This window comes from Mastigoproctus giganteus, chromosome 4, assembly GCF_048544385.1.
Source record: "Mastigoproctus giganteus isolate SK-2022 chromosome 4, ASM4854438v1, whole genome shotgun sequence".
Lineage (NCBI taxonomy): Eukaryota > Metazoa > Arthropoda > Arachnida > Uropygi > Thelyphonidae > Mastigoproctus > Mastigoproctus giganteus.
This window is the reverse complement of record NC_143578.1, coordinates 241,699,519-241,719,029: the sequence shown is the minus strand read 5'-3', so window position 1 is coordinate 241,719,029 and position 19,511 is coordinate 241,699,519. Positions and strand designations below refer to the sequence as shown.

General features: G+C 36.1%; 1 protein-coding gene across 2 annotated transcripts in view; it reads left to right on the top strand.

Moving 5' to 3' along the window:
- The window catches only part of LOC150087567 (syntaxin-7-like), a 166,186-nt gene that overhangs the window by 71,343 nt on the left and 75,332 nt on the right, over positions 1-19,511 (top strand). For both annotated transcript variants that reach the window (XM_090372129.1, XM_090372130.1), the window contains exons 4-6: positions 966-1,035; positions 11,502-11,601; positions 16,617-16,757. In XM_090372129.1, the coding sequence (XP_090228255.1) occupies positions 966-1,035; positions 11,502-11,601; positions 16,617-16,757 (311 nt within the window). The remainder of the gene's footprint in view (positions 1-965; positions 1,036-11,501; positions 11,602-16,616; positions 16,758-19,511) is intronic.

Here is a 19,511-nt window from a genome sequence, read left to right as displayed (position 1 = left end):
ACATGTAGCTATGTGAAGGATTTGGGAAAAAAAAAAGTGTTATTTTTTGAATGTTACAGATAGCAGTAATCAAAGTAATTTCGTTATATTCCATTGTAGTGACCTTTCTTAAAAAAACATTGTCAAATAAAAAAACACCTCGCTCTCAGTGGGAGTACAGTCTGTTAGGCATAACATTAGACATCTTTTAAACAACTGTATGGCACTTAGTGTTGATAATGCCTGTGGAATGCAAGAAAATGATTCCTTAAAAATTGATCTGCATCAAATAAAAATGTATGTATTGGATATTTCAAATTAACTTACATCACATAAAATTGCAACAAAATGAGCAATTCGGCTGTAAAATTTCCCAGTAAAATCTTAAGAGTGTAATCACATAATTGCCAAAAACAATTCATGTTCAGAAAAAATTGTACAATATTTTAGTGAGGGAAAAAAGTTTTTTTTTTTTTTTTTTTTAAGGACTGTTTCTAGATATAACAAGTTATTAATCAGTTCCAACTTTAGGCTATTTAGGTTACACTAAATTTTCCTTGTCTCTCGCGGTTTTTGTAACTTGTTTTTTTTTCTGTAATTAACAATGTTTTGCTACAAGGAAATATTTCTACAATCAAGCTGTAAATAAATAAACAAACTAAGCCCTATAGAAGAGAATAAATTAACCAGCTACCACACTTTTTATACTTTTTTACCATGTAGCTGAATTGTGGTAAACAAGTGTTAATTTAGTTTGATAAACTTTGGTTGATTATACCACATGATTCATATTCAACTTTTTAATTTGTGCTGTTTGTGAATATTTTTAAATTTCCTGAAATACCACAGTTCTTATCAGGTAGGCTGTTAAAGTTTGGTTTTTTTGGAATGAGCATGTTATATACTGGGAATATTTTGTTTATTCATATGAGATTTCTTTATTTAAAGAGAAAATTAGATGTATTTTTATTTTTGATTTCTTTTAGTTGCATCTATGCAGAAAATGGTTAGCCAGTTGGGAACACAACAAGATTCCGAGAGTCTTCGTGCTCAGCTGTGAGTTTGTACCTTCCCCCCCTACATTTTATTGTAACTGAAATTTGCAGGAAATTGCAAATCAAGAAAAAATCATGATTCTTAATCAACTGAAAAAAGCTGATTTGCATTTCGAAAACATCAAAACTTGAACATAAACAAGGAATTAAATACTCAAGATGGTGATTTTTACCTTTTTCAATATTATAACTGACAAATCATGGCAGAAAATTTCATTTATGAAATTTTCTGCCATTATAAATGAAGGTCATTTGTAATAGTTACGGCAAAATTTCATTTACAGTGAAATTTTGCAGTAAATGAAAACATAAATTAATGCAAATGAATGAAATTGTGCAGTAAATTCGATGTTGGTATCAGGTTGTCATTCAAAATTTCATTTCATGACAACCAGAGATACCAACATTGTTGAATTTTCATTGTTGAATCATATCTAATAAACTGATGTGACCTGTAAAGATTCAAGACGTGAATGAATCGATTATTAGAAGGAATGGACAAAATGGATGGTTCTTTAAGGTAAAGTAAATAAATTTTACCTACTACGGCAGACTCTTGATTTACCGGGATTGGTTTAACCGGGACACTTCAAGACTCCAAATAAAAAAAAATAAATCAGAAATCATAAAATTCAAGTAATAACTAGAATAGGTATAAACAAATATTTCGCAAGTCGTAAATAAGCAAAAAGCAGGACATTATAAAGTCGTCATTGGGAGATTATCTTGCAACACTCACTGTCTTCACACCCAATGCTAAAAAAAAAAAAAAAAAAAAAAAAAAGAGAGAGAGAGAACAAATGTTTAGTTTGTTGTAATGCGTCGCTTCGATTGTGTTCTATTGCACCGGAAAGAGGAAAAAATTTATTAAACAAAAACTTGAAATTATTCAAAAGTTTGAAAACGGTGCATCCATTAATTAATGAACCATTATAATGTTGGTGACCAAACCATATGCGACATTGTGAAAAATAAAGAGAAACTATTAGATTTAAAATCGACATCGAAAAAAATAAAGGGAAGCATTGTTATTGGACATGCGACTAGTGCGTGGTAAGTTTTTTATCTATCGCCATACTTTTTTACGTAGATTGCTGAACATTTTTGGATATAGTAGGTCCCCGACTTATGTAGCTTCGGACTTACATTAATTTTTTTCACGACTGTAAAATTTAAAACAGAATAATAATAATAGTAAAGCAATCAATACCGATGATCACGGCACGCACAAATTACTCAAGCGAGATATGGAGTAACAAACGTAAAAATAAGAATGAAGGCAAGATTCTTAAAATTTATTTAGGTTTTTTGTTATATGACTGAATATTTCAGTGAAGGGGACACATTTCACCATAATAACGTAAAATCCCACAGAATTCCAGCTATCGATATTATTGCAAATGCAATACAATCGAGTATACTACCGTTTATAATGAATTGCACTAACAGAAAAGCCCAATAACCTAGAAAGTGCAAATTGTTTTATGGTAGTGACCTCCAGAAATGTGTTTTAGTAAAATGTGAGTCGCGTGGGGTGATAACAGTGAGTTTTTGCTTTAACCGGTGAAGTTCTTTTCAGAAAATTTAATTTTCGCTGTTATCATGGTGCCGACTAAGAGAATAAGTGACAGCGGTACTTGTAAATTTATCAAAAAAGGAAAGTGATTGAGTTAGATCAGAAAATTAAAATAATAAGGATGTATGAAAATGGCCAAACATTAACAACTATTGCGCAGAATTCAGATTTGTCAGTGGCAGCGGTGAACACAATAATAAAGGACAAAGGCAGAATACGAGAAGCGGTGAAGGGATCGGCACCAATGAAGTCAGCTATGATAACCAAGGCTACGAAATATACTGGTATGCAAAACTTAAGAACCAGTCAGGTTTTCACCTGTAGCTTCTCATAGGAGTGGCCTGGATATGGGAAAAGCATGCTAAAGGAACCTCGTGAGGTACAGAAATGATGAAGGGAACAACAATGGAAACAAAACGGTACAGAGGCCATTTATTCAAAAATGGCAACATAGCACTGGCTGCCATGATACAGATGCATCACTGCCAAAGATGGAACAAAGGGAAGAGGTAGTCCTGAGTAGGAGATATGGCCGCCCCTAATGTCGATGCAGGCTTTGCACTGTCTGTCCATACTTAGAACAATGTTATTGATAAGTTCTTGCAGTAACATCGTCCATTCCTCTGTCAGCACCATCTTCAGCTGGTGAACATTTTCTGGTGGGTGTGGACGTGCCGCTAGGCATCTCCCCCAGAGTGACCCATATGTGTTCGATGAGATTTAGATCGGTGGAATGGGCAGCCCAATCCATACGAACAATGTCCTCACTTTCCAAAAGCATATCAACAGCTACAGTGCGATGAGGTGTGGGGTTATCATCCATAAACACAAACTGGGGGCCAATGGCACCTCGGAACAGGTGCACGTGGGGAAGGATTTCCTCAGTACAGTAGAATGCACTGGTTCCAGTATCTGGAGTTGTGTATGTCCATCCAAGATAACACCTCAATCACCATATTGCTCCCTTTCAGTGACGTTTGCGGGGTGATACCGTGTGCCAACCTCTCACCAGATTAGCTGACATTCAGAATCGCTGCTGAGACTGAATCTACTCTCATCAGTAAAGAGTACCTTACCCCATTGTGCTGCTGTGGACAGGTATTTTGAACGAACAGAGGGGTGAAGTGGAAGTGGGTTTTTTTTTTTTTGGCTGATGCTGCATAAGCTTGCTTTCTTGCATCAAATGCCTCTACTAATGCTAATGCTAATGCTGTCCAGTTCTTGTGTTTGATGCACCACTGTAAACGGTGTCTCTGATGGGCAGGTGTTAAAGGGATGCGCCGTACTGGCCGTCGGGCAAACAATCCACCTTTGTGGAGTCTCCTGTCCACAGTAAACCGCAATGTCCCGTGCAGCTAGTTTGCAATGGATCCCGCTGTCTGGTGTCGGTCCCTCTTGGCCTGTAGGAGTATATAGCGGTCATCATTGGGCGTTGTTTTTCGTCGACAATCACCACTGATCCTTCGAACAGCTGTACCTGTTGTTCTGAAGGCCGACAATGCATGTGGGAGATGCTATGGGCGATACCAGACTCTACAGCCACACTCCTCGCACTTCAACCTTTCTCAAGCTTTCCAATTATTCGACCTCGGGTCAAGTCATCCAGACATTGTCTACTGGCCATTTCGTTGTCTGTAGCACTGTATGAAACCAATCGAACGTCTGTACCAATCGTGCTCACCATTCGGTAATTTGCACATAACTACTGCTTTTGTGAGCCCTCTCATCACGATTCAAATTTTTGCGTGTGCACCAGCTTTCTACTGAACGGCCACAGTTATGCAAATCGCCACAGGTTGTTTCGTTTGATTTTGTGGTTGGTACCTTTAGAAAAGTGTTGGTCCTTAAGTTTTGCATGCCAGTGTATATATTAGTTTTTACTGTCAATTTCTTCCTTTAATGTTCTTTTCTTATGTACCACACTAGCAATTTCACCACTATCCCCAGATAAAGTTTTTAATTGAACTAATTAAAAATATATAACTAATTTATAAAAAAAATATATAACTAGCTAATTTAAAAATATATAACTAATTTTCTTCATATTTCTGAGGATATTATGTGGTTTTTGTAATTTTGTCATATCACGGATATAGGAGCAATATTTTATTAGTCATTCCCGAGTTATGTAAAACTCGACTTATTTTAAGAGGTCTTGGAACGTATGTTGGAGTTGCTGTATTTTTGGATTAGCTGAGAAATTTATTATCCGGGATTTTTATTTTACCATCCATCCCAGAAAATCGAGAGTCTACTATATTTTGATTTTGAGCATTCCTTCTAATAATTTTTTCCCTCCTGGAAACCAGTCCTTGGGATCTCTTAGACTACATGCCTTTTTTTTTTTTTTTTGAGACTAGTAGTAATTAACATATATTTTAAAATAGCTGCTAAGTTTTTATGGACTTGAGTTCAGCACCTGCAAAATGCTAAGAACTGTGCTGGAGCTTACAGAACTGGAAAAAAAAAAAAGTAGAAAAATTGTAGTATATATTTTTTGTGATTATGTGAAACATTTTTTAATAAATGAGAATATCAGTATCATTATATATCATAATGATACTGATATTCTGATTTATTTTATAGTATAATTATGATCTGCCAGTTTTGTTAATTGATCCTTGCAAATCCAGCTGGCAAATAGGATTTTCTTCATTTGTATCTTGAGTATTCTCTGAACTTGAATTTTTCACATAGACTGAAATCTAAATACAAGAAGCAGTCTGCTTCTAAAAATTCACTCATTTAACAGAAATAAATTATAGATAATTATATATGTAAGAAACTCACACAAAAAATGAAAAAGAATTATGCTAAAATTGAAACTTAATCAGAGATGCATATTATTCTTATAATATGCATATTTTATTATTGAGAGAAAAGTTACACTTATTTAAGTGTCTTGGATATTTTTCCATTTTTTTTTTTTTTAAAAAATAATCTTATAAACTCTTGCAGTACTTGCATCTTTTAGGTACTGAGCTCAGCATACTATGAATGCTATTAACCTTTCATTCATTTTTCCATTAAAGTTGTTCAGAGACAACTTTAATTTAAAAAAAAAAAAGTTAGTTTTAGCCTTTATGATGAATTGAAAATGGTGTTTTATTAATTATAAAGAAAATACAAAAATGTTTTTTCAAGTAAACCAAGTTCTACCTTTCTTTTGCTGCTTCACTTTCATATACCTTGCAGGCACCATTTCATAATTTTTTCAAGTGTTCTAAAACTTAAAAGATTTTCTTCTTCTTGAACTCATTCTTATTTCTGATATAAATAATTTTTGTGTGTTTTAAATTTAATTTAAAACACACAAAAATGCCACTCCCCATTCTCTCAATTAATCTAATAATTTAGGAGGTGGAATAAAAATATAAACAGAGAGATGTCAAATGTGAAGGAAAGCATAAAAGCAATTGTAACTTGGGTACACCAGGGAGTTATGACTCCAGTGTGCCTAAGGCCCTGGATAACAGCATAGTGTAGCATTTTAGGAAATAAAATGGTGTCGTAAGGTTTCAGCCATAAGGATAAATCTGAAACCCAAGTATAAATATCAGAATCAAAAATCATAAAATATGGTAGAAATTAAAGTAACCATTTGTAATTAAAATAACTAAAAACATAGGCAGCTGTGAGCATTAGCATTAGCAGAGGCATATGATGCAAGAAAGCAAGCTTATGCAGCATCAGCCAAAAAAAAAAAAACACCCATTTCACCCCTCCGTTTGCTCCAAATACCTGTCCAGCTCAGCCTTAAATTTATTTAGGCTATCAACTTCCACAACAAAGGATGGAAGTCTGTACCAACTACCTGCTGGCTAAAGGCAAACTTCTGCACATCTATCCTACATTTGTCTTTCCTCAATTTGAATTTATGCCCTCTCAGGTGATTATTCTGAGCAAGTGGAAGAATCCCATCAGTATTAGTAATGTCTGCATGGTGCAAGAAAGCCTATGGCTTATGCTGCACCGGCCAAAAAAAAAAAAAAAAACAAATAAAACAATGATAAAAAAAAAAAAAATTAAATAAATAATAATAATTAGTAAAAGAAAAGGAAATTAAACCTTATCATCTTATGCGCTTCCCTGACCCGAAGGTACTATCCAGATGACCTTTGAATTTCCCCAAACTGTCAGCCTCTACCATCCATGTAGGCAACTTATTCCAGTAATTTATAACTTGTTGGCTAAAATAAAACTTCCTGCAGTCCAATCTAAACATTTCCCCCCGTAACTTGAATTTATGTACCTTAGTTCCTAGCATCATTTATAACCTTGAAAATTCCATCCTCATTCATTTTACTGATGCCTCTCACAGCCTTAAACACCTCAATCAAATCTCCTCTAAGGTGTCTAGTTTCCAAACTCTGCAACTCACATATTCGAAGTCTTTCTTCATATGGACACCCTTTTGCCGATTTCACCAGGTGAGTTACTCATCTTTGCACCCTTTCAAGAAGCTCGATGTCTTTCTTTAGGTGCGGTCTCCATACTTGAACACAGTATTATAAGTGTGGTCTAACAAAAGCCTTATATAATGGGATTATCACGTCCCTATCTCTACTTGCAAAAGTTTGATAGATCATCGATAGGACACCATGGGCCTTCCTTGCAACCTGTTTACAATGCTCAGAGAATTTCATGTCTGACCGTATCGTAACACCCAAGTCCCTTTCCTCCAGTACTGGGTTTAGTTGAACTCCTCCACCAAGTGAATAAGTTATTTTGGGATTACTGTTTCCCAGGTGTAATACCTTACACTTTGTTGGATTAAACCATAGCTGCCATTTTTCTGACCATTCCTGAAGTCTATCTAGGTCTCTCTGAAGAAGCTCAGCTTGACAGTGATCATTAACTACTCTACCAATTTTAACAATATCTGCAAATTTAGATATCACACCCTCTATCTCTTCATTGATGTAGTTTATGAAAATTAAAAACAACAGTGGTCCTAATACTGATCCTTGGGGAACCCCACTTCTTACACCAACCCAATCTGAGGAATAGCCATTTATCACAACCCTCTGCCTCCTGCCCTGAAGCCATCCTGCTATCCATCTAAGGATTTTCCCAGTGATTCCAACCTGTTCCAGCTTATAAAGCAACTGCTCATGTGGGACTGAGTCAAAAGCTTTGTGAAATCTAAATAAACAATGTCGAAATTATTCCCTAAATCCAGCTCGTGAGTAACCCTTTTGAAATAGCGAACCAGATTTGTTAAACATGATTTTCCCTTTACAAAACCATGCTGAGTATCCTTGAGAATTTCAATTCGATCCAATGATCCTGAATTCCACCCTTGATCATTGCCTCCATGATTTTTCCTACTACTGAAGTCAGACTGACAGGTTGATAATTTCCCACTTCATTCTTAGAGCCACCCTTATGTATTGGAGATACATTGGCACTTTTCCAATCCAAGGGAATCTCCCCAGAGTCTAGTGATGCTCGCATAATTAGCCTCAATGGTTCAATGCACTCACTTGCCACCTCCCTTAAGATTATAGGGTATATTCCATCAACTCCAGGAGCCTTACTGGCCTGTAGGCTCGAAAGGCTCATTAGATGTAGGCTCATTAAATGATCATTAGGCTCATTAAATAATCTTGCAAAATTTCAATATCATTAATTACATATTTTTCAACTTTGCTCCCACATTTTCCCATTGCCACAAAAGGTTTTTCATTTGTAAATATCGATGCAAAATAACTGTTGAGTTCATCTGCAACGGCAGCTGGTGTATTTAATACTATCCCCTTTCCCTTACGTAAAGGTCCGATCTGGTTTGTCCTGCTCTTCTTGGCATTTATATATGTGAAGAATTCCTTATCCCCCTCTTTGCTCTGTTTTCTAGTGATTTCTCATAAACTGCCTTTGCCTGTCGAACCTTTTCTGTGGCTCTATTACAGATCACCTTGTAGCTGTTATAGGCTTCAGTACTTTTTATTGCTCTGTAACTTTTCCATGCCACCTTTTTCTGCTCCAGTAATGTGGCAACTTCACTATTCATCCAACTTGGAACCCTCCTCATGGAGTATTTTTTTTAATAGTATATACGCATTCAAGGCATCTGTGATTAATGTTTTAAAAGCATACCACATTTCAAATGTATTCATTCTCTGCGCGATATCTACCCAGTTAATAGAGGCCATGTAGCACCTTAAGGCGGCATAATTTCCTTTTCTGAAATCCATTACTTTGCCTTTTACTGCTGCTACCTCTCCCATCATCATCCACCGTATAACTCAGTGATCACTTCCTGCTACTGGTTCCTCTATTGTCAGTCCTGTTATGTCATCTGATTCATGGGTGATGATGAGGTGTAGGATATTCTTTTCTCTAGTACTTTCCCTGACGTGTTGATACAAATAACAGTCATCTAGTTGATTTAAAAATTGTTCCCCATGTCAAGTTTCCTTCCCATTTACTCCAATCAATTAGAGGCAAATTGAAATCACCCATAATAAAACATTGATGCTTACTTGCCCATTCCATTTGCATGTAGTAGAGGCTTTCATCATAATCTTCACAATCACCATTGAGCATGCTGAAACCATTCAAGGCTTTATACACCTCAATCAGATCATCTCGCAGGTGCCTGGTCTCCAGACACTGTAATTTGCAAAACTTAAGCCATTCTTTGTAAGAGCAACCCTTTGTTCCATTCATTAATTATTGCCCTTCTCTGTACTCGTTCCAACAGCTCTACATCCTTTTTGAAATGAGGCCTCCAGACCTGTATACAGTACTCGAGGTGTGGCCTGACCATTGCCTTATACAAGGGGATAATCACCTCCTTATCCCTTCTAGAAAAATTCCTGTATATCATTGACAAGACAACATAACTACTCTTGCAGACCGTCTGCAAGAGTAGCTATGTTGCACTGCTCAGAAAACTTCATATCTGCCTTTATAAATGTCAGTGTAGTACCACTGACATTTATAAAGGTAGTTGATACGTTACTCTGGGGTTACTGCTTTCCATATGTAGTACTTTACATTTGTCGGCGCCTCCGTAGCCAGGTGGGCAGGAGCAGCAGTGCGTAGCACCCGCTTCTTGATTAGACTGAGGTTCGAGCCTGTGACCACCAAATATGGAGGATGCGGAAAGGTCAGGGAATGACCACCGCATATCCCCGGAATAATATTGCTTTAGTTGCTAATGCTCCTAAAAACCAAACAAACAACAAAACAACAAACAAACTTTACACTTGTCACTGTTAAACTTCATTTGCCACCTGTCAGCCCATCTGCTCAACTTTTCTAGATCCTGTTGCAGCAGCGTACTGTCATTAGTGTCCTTAACAACCCTGCCAACCTTCGTATCATCTGCAAACTTGGACATTAAGCTTAATATATACTATCATATACTATATACTCTCATCAATATCATTTATAAATACAGAAAACAACAACAAGTGAACCCTGAGGGACTCCACTAATAACATTAGTCCACGATGAGCAGTGTCCGCTGATTACCAGTTTGTCTTCCACTCAACCATCCTTTTATCCATAGCAGCAATTTGCCTCCAGTGCCACACTGTTCCAATTTGTTCAGTATTCTTCTCTGTGCAACAGTATCAAAAGCCTTTCTAAGATCCAAATATATCAAACATCAAAGTTATTCCCTGTATCCAGTTCCTTTGCGACCACATCAAATTTGGTCAGGCAAGACTTTCCCTTAACAAAACCATGCTGTGTCTGAGCTATAACTGAAGTCTTGTCTAGATGATCCTGCAGTGCTTCTTTAACCAGTGCCTCCATTAATTTTCCTGGAACAGAAGTTAAACTCACAGGTCTATAATTACTTGTGTCAGCCTTTGATCCTTCTTTATGAATTGGGGTCACATTTGCACATCTCCAGTCCATGGGTACCTCCCCTGAGTCCAAAGAAGCTGTCATAATTATGGCTAAGGATTTGCTTACTTCCATTGCCGCCTCCTTTAATATAACTGGATAGATTCCATTCACCCCAGGTGCCTTTCTTGTGTTTATCTTCAACAATTTCTCTTCCACTTTACTCTCAGTTATTACAAAATTATCTAGCTTACTGCCAGAGTTGAATACACCTCTGGCATTCCTCATGTGTGAATGTAGATGTGAAATATTCATTTAGTTTGTTAGCCACCTGAGCGGGATCATCAACAGTTAACCCATCAATATCCAGTGGACCAATCTGATTCATCCCTTTCCTTCTAGAGTTTATGTAGGTAAAGAACCCTTTGCCAAAGATTTCTCATCTGCCTTTGCCTGCCTAATCTCCTTTGTGACTTGGTTACAGACCAGCTTATATCGGCACCTCCGTAGCCAAGTGGGAAGGAGCAGCAGTGCGTAGCACACGCTTCTTAATTAAACCGGGGTTTGAGCCCATGACCCCCAAATATGGAGGATGCCGAAAGGTCAAGGGAATGACCACCGCATAGCCCTGGAGCAATATGGCCTTAGTTGCTAATGCTCCTAAAAACCAAATAACAACAACCAGCTTATATCTATCATAGGCTTCCCTGTCACCCATTAATTTATATGTATCCCATGCATTTTTCTTCTCTGCTGTATGTCTCATTAGTTAATCTGACATCTATTTAAGATGTCAGATGAACCAATGATACATATGGCATTTGCTCACATGTCCGTAGCATTTTGAATGTAAGACATTCTCAGAAAAAATGTCTTATTTTCATTAAAAAATTACAAAAACTCTTGTTTTTTCTAGAAAACAAGAGTATTTTAACTTTTGGTTTACAGTTCAACTTTCTGACTCTTAAGCCAATTTAACTTTATGAATTAATGTAAACATATCTGTTTTTTTTTTTCAGATGTTTTAAGATGAAATAGTAATATAATGAATTGTTTTATATGTTTATTTTATTTTTAAACTATTTTTTCAGTCACCAAGTACAACACTATACCAATCAATTGGCAAAAGATACTAACCATCACCTAAAAGATTTGGCTGGAATTTCTCAGTCACCCAGTGTTTCTGAACAGGTAATTAAAGTAACTTAATTTTCTTATAACCTTACTGATGCATATGATAATTTATCTAAATTAAGTCCAATCTTTGAAAACTTTTTTTTTTTTTTTTTTTGTTGCAACTAATTCCAATTTCTGGCCTTACTCGATGTTCTGTCCCTTATTTATGAGCAAATGATAAATGAGGACAGTGATGAATTGACTGTTTGATGCACATTCAAGCCAAAAAGAACTGTGTATTGAATTTTATGCTTTCGGAATATGCAAATATAGTAAAATTGCATGGATTTTATGTATTTATTATAACTGCATTACAAATTTGCAGATAAAGGAACCACTATATGACAGTGATCACAGTCTACTGATGTGGGATTTACTTAAAGATGTAACTACCATCAAGGGTAAAGGGGAGGGATTTTGTTTTTGTAAAGGTGACTACAGTGGTCTCAGGCAGTTTTTAAATTCTATACAGTAGGTCAACTGATGATGTTAAAAACAGTGAATTCTAAATGGGAAGACTTCAAGCAATGAATCTTGGAAGCTACTAGGCTTTTCATGGCAACTAAGAAATATGGTTCGGTATTTAGACCTAAATGGATGTCAGATGAAAAGTTATCAGGTGACATAGAAGCCCGTGGCAGACATAAGCTGATCTGTAATCAAGTCACAAAGAAGGTAGTAGTAGTAGTGGCATGTGATGCAAGAAAGCAAGTGTATGAGCTTATGCAGCATCAGCCAAAAAAAAAAAAAAAATAAATCACACCATTCCCACCAAATGCCTGTCTAGTTCCTACTTAAATTTATTTAACCTATCAACTTCCACAATGACAGATGGAAGTTTGTTCCAGCAATTAACCACCCGCTGTCTAAAGGCAAATTTCAGCACATCTATTCTACATCTGTCTTTTCTTAATTTGAATTTATGCCCCCTTAGGTTCGTAATCTGAACAAGGGGAAGGATCCCATCAGAATTCAGCGTGCTCAACCCATTCAAGGCCTTATACACCTCAATCAGATCACCGCGCAGGTGCCTAGTCTCCAGCTGCTGCAATTTGCAGAACTTAAGCCTCTCTTGGTAAGAGGATCCCTTCATTCCCCTCACCAATCTTGTTGCCCTTCTCTGTACACGCTCAAGCAAATCTACATCCTTCCTAAAATGAGGCCTCCAGACCTGTATGCAGTACTCAAGGTGCACCCTGACCATTGCCTTATACAGAGGGACCTCCTTTTCCCTGCTAGCAAAATTCCTGTATATCATTGACAAAACCCCATGATCTGCCCTGTCAGCCTGTCTGAATTGCTCAGAAAACTTCATAACTGACTGCACAATTACTCCCAGGTCTTTCATTTTCTACCACCTTAAGTGTAGTACCACACAGTTGGTACATTTCTCTGGGGTTACTTCCCCATATGCAGTACTTTGCATTTGTCAAGGTTAAACTTCTGTTGCCACTTCTTAGACCATCTGCCCAAATTATCTAGATCCTGTTGCAGTAGCACACTGCCATTACTTTCATTAACAACTCTGCCAACCTTTGTATCATCTGCAAACTTCGACACTAAGCCTGATATACCTTCATCAATATCATTGATAAATACACAAAACAACAGAGGACCCAACACTGAACCCTGTGGGACTCCACTAATAACATTAGTCCACAAAGAGCAGCACCCATTAATTACTACCCTCTGTCTTCTCCCACTCAGCCACTCTTTTATCCATTGTAGCAACTTACCCTTAATACCATTCTGCTCCAATTTGTACAGGTTAGGCAAGCGAAGGCTGATTACGAGAAATCCTTGGTAAAGGATGCAAAGAAAAAAAAAACACTTCTTTACTTATGTAAACTCTAGAAGTAAGGGGATGAATCGGATTAGTCCACTTGATTTTGGTGGTTCGACTGTTCATGATCCTGCTCAGATAGCTGACATACTGAATGAATATTTTGCCTCTACATTCACTCATGAGGAATTCTGTAAGGAAGGGGAGGACAGAAGTTAACAGGGAGCTAAATGATTTTATAATAACAGAGAGCAAAGTGGAAGAGAGAGATTGTTAAAGTTAAACATAAAAAAAGGCACCTGGGGCAGATGGAATCTATCCATTTATATTGAAGGAAGTAAGCAAACCCTTAGCCATAATTATGAGAGCATCCTTAGATTCTGGGTCCCCATGGACTGGAGATGTGCAAATGTACATTCCCAATTCACAGAGGGGGTTCAAAGGGTGACACAAACAATTATAGACCTGTTAAACTTCCGTTCCGGAGAAAATAATGGGGTCATTGGTTCAAGAAGTGATGCAGGATCACCTAGGTAAGACTGCAGTAATAGTTCAGACACAGCATGGGTTTGTTAAGAAGAAATCCTGAAAATTCACAAAGGGTGATGCAAATAATTATAGACCTGTTAGTTTAACTTCCGTTTCAATGAAAATAATGGCGTTACTGGTTAAAGAAGTGATGCAGGATCACCTATACAAGACTGCAGTAATAGTTCAGACACAGCATTGGTTTGTTAGTGGGAAGTCTTGTCTGATCAATTTGATTGGATAGTACAATGTGGTCACAAAGGAACTGGATGCAAAAAATAATTGTGATATCATATACTTGCATTTCAGGAAAGATTTTGATACTGTTGCAGATGGAAGACTGCTGTACGAATTGGAGTGGTATGGCATTAAGGGCAAGTTGCTGCAATGGAGTGGGAGATGGCAGAGAGTCGTCGTAATAAACGGACACTGCTCTATGTGGACTAATGTTATTAGTGGAGTCCCCCAGGGTTCAGTGCTGGGCCCATTGTTGTTTCGTGTATTTATTAATGATATCAATGAAGGTATATCAGGCTTAATGTTGAAGTTTGCAGATGATACAAAAGTTGGCAGGGTTGTTAATGATAGTGAAGACAGTATGCTACTGCAACAGGATCTAGAAAGGTTGGGTAGATGGGCTGAGAAGTGGCAACTGAAGTTTAATATTGACAAATGCAAAGTACTGCATATGGGAAACAGCAACACCAGAGCAACATATCAAATCTGTGGTACTACACTGACAGGGTAGAGAATGAAAATGACCTGGGCGAATTGTGCAGGCAGATATGAAGTTCTCTGAGCAGTGCAGATGGGCTGCAAGAGTAGCTCATGGTGTCTTGTCAATGATATACAGGAATTTTTCTAGCAGGGATAAGGAGGTGATTATTCCCTTGTATAAGGCAATGGTCAGGCCACACCTTGAGTACTGTGTATAGGTCTGGAGGCCTCATTTCAAGAAGGATGTAGAGCTGCTGGAACTAGTACAGAGAAGGGCAACAAGATTAGTGAATGGAACCAAGGGTTGCTCTTACGAAGAAAAGCTTAAATTTTGAAAATTACAGTGTCTGGAGACTATGCACTGGCGAGGTGATCTGATATAGGCGTATAAAGCCTTGAATGGTTTGAGCATGCTCAGTGCCGATGGGATTTTTCCTCTTGCTCAGAATAATCAGCTGAGATGGCATAAATTAAAATTGAGGAAAGACAGATGTAGGATAGATGTACGGAAATTTTCTTTTAGCCAGCGGGTAGTTGGTTGGTGGAACAGACTTCCATCCCTTGTTGTGGAAGTTGATAACCTAAATAAATTTAAGGCTCAGCTGGACAGGTATTTTGAACGAACAAAGGGGTGAAGTGAAAGTGGTTTTTTTTTTTTTTTTTTTTTGGCTGATGCTGCATAAGCTTGCTTTCTTTCATCATATGCCTCTACTAATGCTAATGCTAATCTTTCTGAAAATATCAAAAATGTCACTTCACTGAACTTGTTCAAGAAGCTCCTAATTGAACACATCATCAGATGTCTAAATTGAATCAATTTCTGCTGAACTCCAGAACATTAAAAACATAAGGAAAATGCATTACGAATTTGGAAATTATGTAAATAAGTTAAAGGAATAGGTGTCAAAAAGCTTGTGACATTCTATGCAATCATTTCATCATTTTTTTTTCCCTTTCATAATTCTAATTTGTAAAAGTTGTAAAGTTTATTAGTAATCAATTAGTAATGAACTCTGCAATGAAATGTACAAATATGTCCAATTTATTTTATTTATTCTGTTGAATAATATCTGTAAAATTTCAGAACTGTTTTTATTGTTATCTCATATCTTTTTCAAAGAGAAGACCCCCTAAAATGCTTTTGGCTTATGTATTCTCCCTCCCTTTTTGCTGTTATCTCCCAACAAGTGTAACACTAAATAGGAATAAATAACTTATCAATTATCAGTTAAACATACAATTTCAATATAGATAATATAGTAAAAACAACACATGAATCTCCATCAACGTGGAATGATGACAGTGTTTCTAGTGATCTCTATCTCTTTACATAACCAGAACAAAAACAGACCCAATTGCATAATTGCTTTTCCCTCATAGATCATGCCAAATACATTTTTACAATCATGTACTTATGTACACAGACAGCTTAATTAAAAAATCATTGAACAATATCAGCAGCCTTCTCAGTGATCCCATCGTTCATATAGCCATTCAAGAATGTAGTGTCTATGTTGAATATCATGCCAAATACATTTTTACAATCATGTACTTATGTACACAAACAGCTTAATTAAAAAATCATTGAACAATATCAGCAGCCTTCTCAGTGATCCCATCGTTCATATAGCCATTCAAGAATGTAGTGTCTATGTTGAATGACTTAGCAGTCCATTTAGCCAACTTACCAGTTAATCAGTACATGATTGTCAAAATAACATGAAATAACACGTGTGATTTTATTGGGGTGGAATTTACAAAATCACACAAATGTGTGATTTCATAAACCCAGTTTCCATTTTAAGAAAGTTTGCGGTAAAGTAATTGCAAAAAACAGAAAAAAAACCTGCATATAAATAAACTAATTTGAATAATCAAATTGCATTAAGTAAGAAGGAATTGTAACACCTCTGAGATGAAGACTAAAATAAGTTATTCCCTCCCAATGCCATTTTAATTTTAAATTATGTTTGAAGAAATTTCTTTATTTTTTCTTCCATAGAGACAGAGAAAAATGCTGAGGGAGAGGCTGACAAATGAATTTTCAGAAGCCTTAAAAAATTTTCAAGATTGCCAAAGAACTGCTGCACATAAGGAAAAAGAAAGTGTAATGAGAGCAAGGGCACATTCTGGGTTAACAGGGGTAAGTGTTTTTGTTTCTGCTCATATTTTACATATATATTGATTTTGAGAACTTTAAAAAAAAGCTGCTTATTTGTTTATTATTGTTATTATTAATATTATAACTTTCTAAAAAATGATAGTTTAAGCAGTGTTCTCCCCAGAAAATTTTGCCAGCTGGGTGAAATTATGAAGTAGCTGGGTGGGGAAGTGTAATTCTTTGCAATATTATAAAATTTTCTGTTATTTATAAATGTGACTTAAGCGATCCAGAGCAAAAGTTAATTGCATAATTTAACAATTTATGCTCCTGTCACATTGACCTCAATTGCATAGCATGCTGGAATTAATATTGATTGAAATCAGTGAGCAGTACCATATGGTACCTCGAGAATCGCTTAAATTTTAGCTGGGCAATGAGTTAAGTTCACTGGGCGGTGTGCCCATTCGATAGGTCCTGGGGAGAACACTGGCTTAAGGTACTAGCACTTACTTCAAATTGGTATATTATGTAAAACCTCAAATTTGGCACATTTCTTAATTTTATTTTTATGATATATAGAAATTAGTTTCTATTACTTTTCAGGTCCTGTTCTTCTATAGTAAGAAGAAAAACAAAAATGGAGCTTAAGGTCTACTAGGCTTCCCTCTGCTTGTTTACTCAACAGTATGAGTATGTAGTGGATAGGCCTAGTGACCAACCTTGAATTATTTTTCTTCTTATTATGCTCTGAAATTGCTTTGTCACCTTTGTTTTGTTTGTATGTGCTTCTCAACTGGATAGTTGCCAATTTAGCATATTGTTTACCCTGGGAAAATTTCCTGGGGCTGGGGGAAAATTATCAAACCATAGTATCATACACTAAGCCTTAAATTAAAAAAAATCTTGCTTTAAAAGTCTATATGCTGTCCAGTGTGAATAACATCACTGTTGGTCCTAATTTGGAGAGTCATGATTCTCATAATTTAATTAATGAATATAGTGGTAATTATTAGGCATGTTAGCATATTTGTGTAAAGTGCCTATTGTCTTTGTGTCATGTCTTTATTTCTGTATATGACTTGTATATACTTGATTCCTAATGAATGGATTCTTTTGCTCTCTAAGAAAAGTTTGTCGGGAAATTTCATTAAAATTTAACCAATAGAGGCCTGACATAACCAAGTGGTCAGGAACATGAGTACAGTAGTGCACATTATTTGAGTGGACTAGTTCAAGCCTGTGACTGCTAAATATGATTAATATTTGTATTGATTTATTGTAAACTCCACTGACCTGGTGGTCATGCCAGAGTGTATAAACAAGAACAAATAATGCAGATTATTATTTCTTTGTCCATCTGTATGCATGTAATAACTCAAATTTCAGTAGATGGATTTTGAAGATATTTTATATTTAGCTCTGCCATCCCAAATTTCATTAAAATCAGACCAATAGAAATCTGGCAGTTAGCATTTCTTTGTCTGTCCATCCATCTGCACATAATTACTCAACTCTGTGGATTGTTTTTCATTAAATTTTACATGTGGCAATTTTCAGAATGATATGTTGAGCCTTCTCAAATTTAATTGAAATCAGATTAGTAGAAATCTGGCAGTTATTTCTTTTTTCATACATCACATGGACTATTTATATAAATCATGAATTATTATTATTTGCTAACTTGCCTGAAATGTAATGCATTATGTACATTAACTAACCTATTATTATAACTCTCATTTGTTAGTATAATTTACGTAAATCATGTTAACATAATTAATTGTGCTTATACTATAACCACTGTGAAAGTTTTTTTTATTTCTTTTTAACTTAAGGTTTAGCTTATGTTGCTCAAGGAAGTTCAATTCTCCAAAATTAGGAAACCCTGATAATTGCAGTGGCAGTATTGCTTTTGCCACCCTTTGATCATTTTGTAATCTCTCTACTTTAGTTGACAGTCGTACTTTATTACTAGCAGAGCTGTGTTGGTAATGAAGTTTTAAAAATTTATATATTTCAAATACAGCAGACTCTTGATTCACCGGGATCGGATTAACCGGGACACTTCAAGATTCCAAATTAAAAAAAAAAAAAAAAAATCAACCAGAAATCATAAAATTCAAGTAATAACTAGAATAGGTTATAAGGTTATTATCTCCCAATGATGATGTTATAAGTCGTTATTGGGAGATTAACGTGCCTATTATCTTGCAACCCCCGCTGTCTTCACACCTGCCACTCAAAAAAAAAAAAGAAAGAAAAGAAAAAGAGACCAAATGTTTAGTTTGTTTTAGTGCGTCGCGACGATTGTGTTCTGTCGCACTGCAAAAAGACATTTTGTTTCATTATTTATGTCAGGTAAGTTAAAATTTTTTTATAGTAAACATATATATATATTTTGTTTAGAAATCGCAAATATGATGAGTAAACACAAGAGTTGCACTTTCAGTTAAACAAAGACTTGAAATTATTCAAAAGTTTGAAAACGGTGCATTCGTTAAATCTCTAAACAACCATTATATTGGTGACCAAACCATACGCGACATATTAAAAAATAAAGGGAAGCTATTAGATTTAAAATCAACATCGCAAAAAATAAAGGCACCTCCGTAGCCAGGTGGGAAGGAGCAGCAGTGCGTAGCACACGCTTCTTGATTAGACCACCAGAGTTCGAGCCCGTCACCACCAAATACGGAGGATGCGGAAAAGTCAGGGAATGACCACCGCATATCCCCTAGCGATATGGCCTTAGTTGCTAATGCTCCTAAAAACCAAACCAAATAACAACAAGCAAAA